Below are 12,173 nucleotides of genomic sequence, written 5' to 3'. Positions count from 1 at the left end.
CTCAAGGTGCTTTTTACCATAACATAGGAGGTTTCTATCCAAATGACATGTTAGGCCGCGTTTCTTACAACTATACATTTACGACATCGATAATGAGCTACATAACAGAATGCGGGAAAATCCACAGCTACACCAAAATATAGTTCACAAATGACAGAAAATGCTCCATCAGTTTAGTCCTTTTGTAATTAGGTTCAAGCAACGGTTATTACTTCCAAATATCAGTGAATATAGCCTTATACTTAAGGAGCGTCCAAGTAATCACCATTAATACAATCTTCCAAGTGCAAAGCAAGTTGCGACAATTATTGTTGGATGTGAGGCAAATTTGATGGAATATGGAAGGGATATTAATGTCATTCGTCATGATGGAAATCTCAAGAAATTTAAAGAGACAAAGGGATATTATAATCCTTTGCAATACCCTATATTATTTCCATTTAGGATGCATAGTTCGGACGCCAACACAACAAATTGTAATGGACGAAGAGTGTCATGTCGAGCATATTACAGTTACATACTTCGGGTAAATTTAGATTAATTTTAGTAGATAGTATACTTGACTAAGCATTGTTTAAAAAACTTTACATTTAGCACCGATATTTTTTTCAATCAATTGTATATTCTCCCAAATGATCAATCAATGTTATCAAATGCGGGTCGACTATATCAACAAAATAATAGACAATCGTGTCAAAATTGAATAAGGGAGGTTAAGGTGAATTAAAGAGCACCAAAGTGATATACATGCTGAATTGTACTAAGGTTTACAGGATGCTTTGCATGTTGGTGAAACTAATGCAGGTAGAAATTCATATAGCATAAATATAAAGTTTTAGATTAATAATTAGTTATACTTCTAATGCTAATCATTCATGTATTCTAATACTAATGCATTTCATGAATCTTTGTAGAAAACATTGGAAAAAAACAATATTGCCATCATCATTTATTGGCGGTCGTCGAGACATGACACAACATTATGAAGATGACATGTCTATTGTTCTTAATGGCGGTAAACCATATATTTTTCTAAAAATAACATGCAATCCTTCTTGGAGTGAGATAACATCAAAACTTTTGCCTTTTCAAACACCACAAGATCATCCAGATTTGCTAACAAGAATATTTCGTTCTAAATTCGAGCAATTGAAGGATGATGTTATTAATAAAGGAGTCTTGTGAAAAGTTAAAAGCTACATGTATTTTACTGAATTTCAAAAGCGAGGACTACCGCATGTGCATATGTTGTTGGTCTTAGAAAGTAATGACAAGTTGCGTGACCCAAAAGATTATGATAGTATGGTAAAAGCAGAAATACCTAAATTAGAATGTGAACCACAGTTGCATGATGCTGTTGTAAAACATATGATCCATGAACCTTGCGGCATAAACAACTGAAAGTCTCCATGTATGAAAGACGGACATTGTAAAAAAAGGTATCCCAAACAATTCTTGGATGAAACACGCCAAGGCATTGACTCATATCTCGAGTATAGGAGAATGTTTGATGAATTTATATCGTTAGGTAGAGATAGGTATGTCGATAATAAATAAGTGGTTCCTTATAACCCTTGGTTACTATTAAAGTATGACTGTCACATCAATGTAGAGATTTGCAGTAGCATTAAAAGTATCAAGTATCTATACAAATATGTGTACAAGGGCCCTGATCGTGTGGCTATGGAGGTTCATAAAGGATCATGCATGGATGAAGTTCAGCAATATGTTAATGCAAGATGGATTTGTGCTCCCGAGGCATTATGGAAAATATTTTGATTCACTCTTTACCAGTTATATCTTTCGGTTGAAAGATTGCAGATCCACTTGTCGAACTGCCATCAAGTGCGCTTTTATGATCATCAGCGAATTGCAGACGTGTTAAATAATGAACGCAACTCCAAAACAATGCTCACACAATTATTTGCATAGAATCTACGAGATCCACAAGCAAGAAATTATGTGTATAGAGATATTCGATAGCATCATTGTTGGAACAAACGGGACATAGAATGGCATCACAGGTGGTCAACAAGAAAAGTTACCAGGAGAATCTATACGGTATCGCCTTTGGAGGAAGAGAAGTTTTACTTGCGGCTGTTGTAATCTCATGCCACAGATCCAACCAGTTGGGAATATCTTCTTACAAATAATGGCACAAATTTCAATACATTCAAAAAATCAGCTGAGGATAGACTGATCATAGTATTCGTGATTGTTTGGTTAAGGCTACGAGTCTCCAAATGCCATATGCTTTACGAAGGTTATGCATGACGATTTTAATATTTTATGAACCTACTGATGTTAGAGGCCTTTGGAATGAGTTTTTTTACACATATGACAGAGGATTATCAAACAGGGTCGGCCCAAACAATTCGGAGGCCCTGTTCAAATCTTAAAAATATGGCTTCGAAAATAAAATATAAAAAAATAAATCAAAACGAGAATTATTTTTTTAAAGAATTTAATTAAAATGCATCGATAGTGTAAAAGAATTTTACACAATCAATTAATCTTAAACGTTGGATGTAGGGAGAAAATTTGACTTTTATATTAACCACTTATAAGATAATGCAAATGAATGATAGTGTAAAAAATTTTACACTAATAGTTTATAGTAATTAATCTCTTTATTTTTAAAAAAAATTGTAAATAAAATTATAAACTAAAAAAATATATGAATAAACGACTAGAATTTAACATGTATAAATATTATTTTTATATTTATTTTTTATAAGATTTATTTATTTATAAACTTGTTACCATCGGATTAATCATAATGTGTGTTAACTCACATTAATATTTACAATTTTACATATTAAAAATATATTTACAATTATGAGATCTGTAAAATTTTAAGACAATATATTAAATATTTGATTGAATTTGTACAAATAGACTTTCATATTCACTCCTGCTAATATATATTTTAAGGATTTAATTGATATACACTGACAGTGTAAAGATTTTTTACACTGTCAGTTGATCACAACCACTAATTTATTTAAAAGGTTTGACTTTTATTTTAAACATTTAAAAAATAATACAGACGGATGATTATGATGCATTGACCGTGTAAAACTTTTTACACTGACAGTGCATAACAATTAATCTCATATTTTAATAACATATTAGTATTTTCATTAGAAAATACTTATAAATTTTATTAAGAGTTAATATAATAATATGAAAGAAAGATAAGTTAATTAGAAATGTTATAAAATTTTACAATAATAAATAATAAGTTAGCCAAGATTAAATTAGGTTTTCAAAGAATCATGTAAATCTAATAATGATACTTTTTAAAATAAGTTAGACAAGATTAAATTATTTATTTAATTATAATGATTTAATTAAAAATAATAATACTTATTTTAAATTTAAACAATATTGAAAGAAATATATTAGCTGAAAGAAAATTATAATGATTTAACTAAAAATAATAATACTTATTTTAAATTTTAAACAATATTGAAAGAAATATATTAGTTTTTGTTAAATAGAACAAAATAAACAGGTGATTTGAGAGATAGGACCCACACCCTTCATTTGCCAAACTTCTCTACTTTACCGCTAGTTTTAAAGACAACAAAAATTTGAACTAAATTAATATATATAAACACATCCTTTAGTATATATTTGATAAAATTATGAGGCCCCTTACATTTTGAGGCCCTGTGCTGTGGCACTACTTGCACAGGCACAGGATCGGGCCTGTTATCAAACAACTAACAGTGTTGTGGAATCAGACTTGACTAATATGTTGTTGAAGGACTTAGATGAACTCTTAAACTTGCACGGTAAAAAAATTGAAGATTATGATCTCTCATCTTTACCCCCCTAATACAGTAGACGGAGATGCAATTCTAAGTCTTATACAAGAGGAGTTAGCGGTCGATATCCCCAATGAAGATATTAAATTTGTTACTAAGTTAAATAATGATCAAATGATTGCATTCAAAACCATTATGAATGTAATTGTTCAAAAACACAATGGGGTATTTTTTGTTGATGGTCCAGGAGGAACATGTCAAACATTCCTTTATCGGACATTAATGGAAAGTTTAAGAAGTAGAGAAAAATTATCTTAGCAACTGGATCATATGGTATAGCTGCAACATTGTTACCCGATGGTAGGACTGCACACTCTCGATTTAAGATACCTATTGATATACAACCGGATTTCATTTGTGGTATTCAAAAGCAAAAAGATCTTGCAAATCTCATTTAAGTTGTTGTCGCAATAATTTAGGATGAAGCACCAGTGACAAAAAAATTATTTGGAAGCCTTAGATCGATCATTACAAGACATTTGTAGCAATAGTGCTCCATTTGGTGGAAAAGTTCTGATCATGGGGGGAGATTTTCGTCAAGTTCTTCCCGTTGTAAGAAAATGTACTAAGGCACAAATGATTTCAGCGTGTATTGTTCAGTCTCATTTATGGGATCATACAAAGACTTCGCGTTTGCGTCAAAATATGCGATCATTACATGATCAAGAGTTTGCAGAATTTCTTATTCGCATTGGTGATGGTATTTAACCTACCAAACCAGATGACATGATGAGGTTACCTTCACAGATTGCAATCCCATGAGAAGGTTAACATTCCATACAAGTACTTATCCAACATATTTTTCCTAATTTAGAATTACATGGTTGGGATACCCCATATATGATACCAAAAGCTATTTTGACACCAACAAATGTTGATGTCCAGAAATTGAATGATATGATTATTGACCAGTTTCCAGGAGAAGAACACAATTTGTTGTCGTTTGACGAGGTTGAAGGGGATAATCATAATTTATACCAGCAAGAATTTTTAAACTCAATTGCATAAGGTAGTTTGCCACCACATATTCTAAAGATAAAAAAGGGTGCATATTGATGTTATTACGAAAGCTAGATCCTAGATATGGATTGTGTAATGGGATGCAGTTATTATGTCGTAGTTTATTTATGAATATGTTGGATGTGGAAATCTTGACAGGAAATAACGCAGGAAAACAAGCTTTTTTGCCCAGAATTAAAATAAAAATATTTGGAAGTGATGGGTTGCCTTTTGTCCTTAGTAGAAAGCAGTTTCCTGTGCGACTAAGTTTTGCAATTATAATAAATAAATCACAAGGATAAACCATTTCAAATGTTGGAATATATCTTTCACGACATGTTTTTAGTCATGGACAGTTATGTGTGGCTTTATCCATGAATATTTCACAGACTACGACAAGAGTTTTAATTGGGGAATGAAAATTGAAAGGAGAAGATGGTGACTACACAAAAAATGTAGTCTTCAAACAAATTCTTTTATCGCACCCGCAAGTATTTATTAAGTACATTAAAAAAATTGCCCACACATTGATTCCCATTTTGGTTACACCACATAGCAAGATTATATTGTACTCTTTATATCATAAATAAATATAATTTTCTTTTGCTTTAATATACAGCCAAACTAAAACACAGTGAAATCTTCCAATTATGTAAGGAGTTGAGACGAAAGAATGTTTAAACTTGCTTCGACATAAAAGCAAGTTATACTTAATCATTTATTTTATGTTTTTATGTTAGATATCAATTGGGTCATATTTATTCTCACTATTCTTATGCAATAAATTTTAGATAAGAGAGTTTGAAGATAAATGGAACACATTGAAGGATGAACAAACAACTTCATCCATCAGCAAACTCGACAATAAGGTGTATTTATCTTTTCCGCAATACGTATAAAAAACCGTTTCTTGCATTTTCACCACTCTTTCACTAATATTTTAATCATCCTTATTGAAATAGGTCAAACGTCTAAAAATTTACTCTGTCGGTTGGAGCTCCATAGTGATAAGAGATAAAACACAACTTTGAAATATAGTAAAAAGAGAAATAATATCTCAAAGGATAGAGAAGTTTTTATTTTATTCATTTAAGAATATTTTTACTCTAGAATATTTTTGAATGCATGAATTTAACTTCTATTAGTGGTTTATGTAAATAAAATCATATATATTTACTAAGTCCATTGTTTTCCTTTTTTATCAGAAATCCAGGTAATTCAGAAACAAGTCATAGTTGTTGTTCTACCAAATCTAAACTAAAACAAAATATCTCTATTCTCTAGGTATATATTTATCTGTGTCACAATAAACCATATTATATTCAAACGAGTCAAATGTTTTGAATGTATTTCTTTGATGATATGACATTTCGTCATGTATTTGTAATTTTTTAAATCTCAAGAGCACATTGATAAATGGATGTACGAAGAATTGATTCGAATCTTTATAAGGTAAAAAAACTATATTACACTACTTACTATTAATTTTACTATCTCTTTCTCTAAAATATTTCTAATTTGAGAGTTTTACATTTTTTCTTTATTACGGAAAACAATTGCATGGAAAAAGAAAATTCTTCGAATAAAGATTTTTTATGTTCGACATTCCTCTTAAAGAACGTCATTGATTATACAATATCAGTGGTGTTTTTCATGCTTCAGTATAATTTTGAATGTCTTTGTTTACTATTTTCAAAGTGGAATAATATTATTTTTAATGCGACGTTATTTTTCTCTCCGGTGCGCATTAAAAAAAACGAGTAGACGGACACGGGAGTACCCATCTGAATACTAGTAAATAATAAACTTGATATAATGTATACCCTACACTATAATAAAAATTAATATTACAAAATAATAATGACCAGTTACGGTTAAAATTAAAATAAATAAAATAATAAAAATAAATAGATTAAATTAAACTAATAAATAATATTAAAAACCAAGTATAATATAAATAAATTAACATAATATATTATATTAATAAAAATTAAATAAAAATATAAAAATATATACATACAGTTCAGTTCGATTTTAAAAAATTAATATAAAAATCAATTCAAACCGAGAGTACCACCGAATAAGCTTTAAAAATGCCATATTTGGAAAGTATTCAATTATTATATTTTAAAATGTCAGAGTAGAGATAATACCTTTCCTCATGCAGCTAAAGTTTTATAAAATCCAGCCTGTGAAATCTCTCTTACTTAATAGATAAGCAAATTAAATATATTATATACATAATAAAAAAGTACACACTTTTTGATTAAAATATTTATGGAGAATTGTAAACTATAAATAAAAAATAAATAGAATAAAATAAATAAATATAAAATAAATAAAAATGAACTGTCAAGGGCAAATCCGTCCAAAACAAAAAAATATATACTAAACATTAAAGTATAAATACATAAGTGTTCACATCTTCATGTCTTGTTTTTGCATATCATATTTTTTTGTCCATTTCCCATCTTCGTATTTTTCTTCTTCTTGCATGCTATTTTCCTTTTAACACCCCCCAAAAATGTCTTCAGAATTATCACACCATAATATCCAAGGTTTAACACAAGAAGAATTCAAAGAACTCGAACCAATCATACAAAAATACCACATATTAGAACCAAGCACAAACACATGCACATCAATCATAACCTACAAAATCGAAGCACCATCAAGCATAGTTTGGCCATTCGTTAGAAGCTTTGATAATCCACAAAAATACAAACATTTCATCAAAGGTTGTAACATGAAAGGTGATGGAAACGTTGGTAGCATAAGAGAAGTCACCGTCGTTTCGGGTTTACCGGCGTCGACGAGTACCGAAAGATTAGAGATTTTGGATGATGAGAAACATGTACTAAGTTTTAGAGTTGTCGGCGGCGAACACCGGCTTCAAAATTATCGATCGGTTACTTCGGTTAATGAGTTCGCTAACGATGAAGGTAAGGTTTATACTATTGTTGTGGAATCTTATATTGTTGATATTCCTCATGGGAACACTGAAGAAGATACCAAGATGTTTGTTGATACTGTTGTGAAGCTTAATCTTCAGAAACTTGGAGTTGTTGCTATGAGTTCATGTTCATCGGATTCCATGGAGAATAATATATAATTAATCCATAATGAATGTTTTTAGATGATTAATTAGGATCATCCATTATGAACTCTTGATGTTTGAGTTCATTAGTTATTTTTACTTAATGCATTTTCATTGTCTTTCTTCCTAATTAATATTCTTCTCATCATCATCATAAAATAAGAATATTGATACATATATTTAATTTAAGAGCATGTTTATTTTTGTTCACCAAGAATACTTATGTGACGGTTACTCTTTATGCTAGTAATCGGTTGGAATCTATCGGTTGGAATCTAGTAGTAATAGGAATTTAAAAAAAGGTAGTTGGCCCGTAAAGGTTTTTGCCATTTACGATTTTGGTATATATATAAAAGTTTTACGATACTGATAATAATTCTCGAAGGATAAACTAACAATTATTTATTCTTTAACATAAAAATGATATTAATATTGCTATACTGATACTGATTTGTCGTGGTTGGTGAGAGTTTTTTTTTAAATATGAAAGATATTGAAAATAAATTATTAATTTTCTTGACGTGATATGAGTCTTAAAATATTTAATGAGATTTGTTATTTTCGTTTCCGTAAAGTAATAAGGTGGGTTTGAGATTATGATGATGATGATTTGATGATAGATTTTGGTAGTGACGTATTTGAGTATATATACAAGTTGGAACTTTTTTTAGGCAATACAAATTGATATAGATTTAAAATTGGTTAATTTTGGATCCACTTGTTTAAAATTGTGTCAACGGGGTGGATGGTGGTTGAGTTAAATTAGAGGCATTTTTGTGTGGCTTAAAAAAATTGTGAAGCCCCAAATTCAACGGCAATTGGAGAAAAAGGTGAGAAAGTCTCGTGATAAGTTTGTGAACAAGTTGAGAAACATGTGAGTTGTGAGTAAGAAGATATATGGCTGGAAAAGTTCCGAAGTGTGGTATATTGGAACTTGAACACATAATAGTAGGAGTGTTATGTTCTTTTTTGTGTCAACCAATGTTATTTCAAAGGCGGCAAGAAGCAATATTAGTTGGTGGATTCTATTTTCCTTTTGGTATATCATAAAATACAGCTAGGATAATACTAGTTGTAGTGCAGGTTTCAGATCACAATTCATCACTTATCTATATTTAAGTTTGACAAAATAAAGATACTCGATAAACGAATATGTTCGTTGAGGTAATTTATTGTACGTGCGCATATTCGAACATGTGATTTATTCATCTTTGAAGAGTACAATTTTAATTATTAAATTATGTGATAAAAAATAAAAAATAGAGAGATTCAAATATGTGATATCTCACTTAGTTTTATAATTTATGTGGCGATTAAGTTATGTTATTTTGAAGAAAAAAATCTCATATTAAAGTTGTTATGTTAATTAGAAATTAGAAATGAAAGATGGGGTGGTGGAGTTGTCTTGCTGCAGTGGTGCAGTACTTTGAATGCAGCGAGAAAAGGTGGATCTATAAGGTTAACACTTCAATGTTCAAGTCAGTGAGAGAAATTAAAAGTAATGTGTGATTGAGAATGTATTTGAATATCTGAAATGATGTGATTTATTCTTATATATCAAGAGCACTTGAAATTGCTCACATGTGATGCGAGGTTTTGTGCAGACAGACGTCAGATTGAATCAGGCGATGATTGATGTGTTGGAGAGCGCAATTATATGATTTTGGTTAGAATGAAGATCTACATGCTATATGTGCCTTTCAACTTGAGATTTTCTCTTGGGTCTTTTGTTATAGGCCTTGTGAACGATACAGAACAGTTGCCCACAAACCCTTGTTTCAATTATGTAGATTGGGGACTTTTCTATGTACATCTTTAGGTCGGTTATTAACAAAAACAAGTGAAGATTCTTTATGAAATATTATTTGGGAACATATGCATTAAATGTCTTTACCTTGATCAACAATGTTTCATAGGGAAGTCCTGAACCGTGTCCCAATGTCTGATGGTAATGATGTCATCTTTGTTCTAGGATACTTAAGTACTATAAACAATTCCCGATGAGACCTCAATTGCTGGTTGTGTGGTTTGCACTTCCCAATGTGGTGGATCGCATAGTTCACTCTTGTGCAAATGCATATAAAAAGTTTCTAGACTACTAATCTTCTCTTTTTCGCTGCTTGTGGATTTGAGAAATTCTTCTTCTTCGTTTACAATTTCCTTCATTGCTACCAGATTTCTTGCACATGTCTTCATCTCTGACTCGTTTGCGCCACCGTTTCTGCGCGCGATTCCTTAAATATGTCTTTGTTAAGGTAACACCAAGATCTCTCTTTCTATCAATTTTGCTTTCTTTATTAGGGTTTCTGAAAAAGAGGGACATGTGGTTTAATGAGGAAATTGTTGTTGATTAGTGCCTTATTTTACGTGTATTTTAGCAGGAACACTAGACTTAGCATTAAGCTTGCCTCACGTTGATATTTATATTCACTTCTTTCATGTGTTAATAGGACCCCTTAAGACGGAGGACCTCTAACCTAAAGTTCAGAAGGCCATAGGGGACAACACATCAGTGTGGATGGACCAGGATACGTTGGATGTCGTTTCTTCCTGAGGGTGATTTATATCATGTCTTCAAGGTGGCGAGACCTTCTAAAGATTGATGGGAGATTCCCCGTGAAGAAGACAAGAGGATTTGTAATAAATATGACATGTGTGTCGTTCCTATTCATCAATGCTTATATTTGATAGGTTTTCGCTTTCTGTTCAACGATTTTGAGGTCGACAAATTTAATCATTTATTAAGTGCCCATTCAAAATTGTATCCAATGATCTAGGCCTACATCAAGATCTTCCATTGGTGTAAATACAAGAAAGGTGCACCTACCACACCTATCTTCTTACATCTCTTCAAATCTTAACGTAACATTGTTGATTTGGCACAAAGCCAGTGTTTGATATCTCTCAAGTAGTGTACCAATATGATTAATGTCTACTCAGAGAGTGTGAAACATTTCAAAGATCGATGCTTTTTGTTTAATCCCCTCAACGAGGTGGCCCATGTAAATGTTTGGACATGTTCTTCAAGTTTAGCACCAGAGTCATTTCTTGGAGGATTTCAGATCTTATGTTTATAAAATGGACTATCAATGTTAAGAGGAGATTGACCTAAAAATTTAATTGGTATATTTCTTTGAGGGTTTAGGCTACGTCGATGTCATTTTCCTTTCTGATGTTGCGACGAGGAAACAAGGGCGGTGGTACATAGAGATACGCTTGCTGGTGGACACCGACTTGAAAGAGGCTAGGTAGATCATTTTGGTAAGCAACATGGGGGAAGCCCATTTTCCTTAAAAAATATTTTTGTGTTTTACTTTCTAATATGATTATTATTGACTTGTATACAAAATGAAATGTTATAAAACAATGCAACATATGAAAAAGACTCCTCGAATCATACCTCTCACGGTGGGTGCTACCAATGCTTCATCAACTAGGGGTAATCTATGGGGATTACCTACCCCGACACATGATGAGGTCTGTAATTCTGTTGGGTTGGTTACTCTTTGGTCACCTACCCCGACACATGATGAGGTATGTAATTATTCCAGCCAGGTTGTAGTAGAAGATGTTACATGCTCACTATTATTCGTGGCTGTTGGGAGTTTGACCATTAGTCCAAAGCTCAAGGTTCCTTATTAGGAAATGTCACTTTTCCACCAGCATGAGATACTTGAGAAAGACTTGGGTAACCTGGATTTACGGGAGGGGTTACGTCAACTACGGTAGCTATATCTCTCTCGCTCCTTGCCCACCCTGGTCTGCGAATGATCAAGGAGTTTTAAGTTTCTATTTCTAAAGAGGATTACTCATGATTCTCGAGCAAGGATAAAGTTTTTTAACATAAGGAGTTAGTAGATCTAGTGTATCATACGTGTCGGGCGTCAACTGCTTTGGTGTTTGGTGCTACCAGAAAAGGAGAAGTCTTATTGTCTAACTGTATTTGAAAGGAAATGAAAATTATCCAAGAACGCATCAACGTTATCACAAAAGAGCAAGAACAATGTGTGAAAGATCTCTAAGGGGCATCTATCTTGCTTTTCGGGATATGGTCCATTATACGACCTTTTGAGTATCCCGACACACTGAATGAGAAGGTGTAGTCGCTTATACATGTGGTGAAGAAGAGGGACGAATTTGTAACTCTTGCACATACATCATTCACCAAGGTTGAGGCTGCTTTTTCTAAGGCCAGCAAGGCACTGAAATCTTCTCGTAAGATGGTAGAGGAGTTTCAATCCTAT

The 12,173-nt window shown here is 31.9% G+C and overlaps 1 protein-coding gene across 1 annotated transcript; it reads left to right on the top strand.

Moving 5' to 3' along the window:
• Positions 1-7,262: 7,262 nt before the first annotated feature.
• Positions 7,263-8,118, top strand: LOC127091187 (abscisic acid receptor PYL2). The gene has a single exon (XM_051029745.1). The coding sequence runs from the start codon at positions 7,357-7,359 to the stop codon at positions 7,942-7,944; it is 588 nt and encodes a 195-aa protein (XP_050885702.1). The 5' UTR covers positions 7,263-7,356; the 3' UTR covers positions 7,945-8,118.
• Positions 8,119-12,173: the final 4,055 nt, after the last annotated feature.

The sequence above is a fragment of the Lathyrus oleraceus genome, chromosome 6 (assembly GCF_024323335.1).
Source record: "Lathyrus oleraceus cultivar Zhongwan6 chromosome 6, CAAS_Psat_ZW6_1.0, whole genome shotgun sequence".
Classification (NCBI taxonomy): domain Eukaryota; kingdom Viridiplantae; phylum Streptophyta; class Magnoliopsida; order Fabales; family Fabaceae; genus Lathyrus; species Lathyrus oleraceus.
Note: the sequence above shows the minus strand (reverse complement) of the source record. Positions and strands in the feature narration are given on the sequence as shown.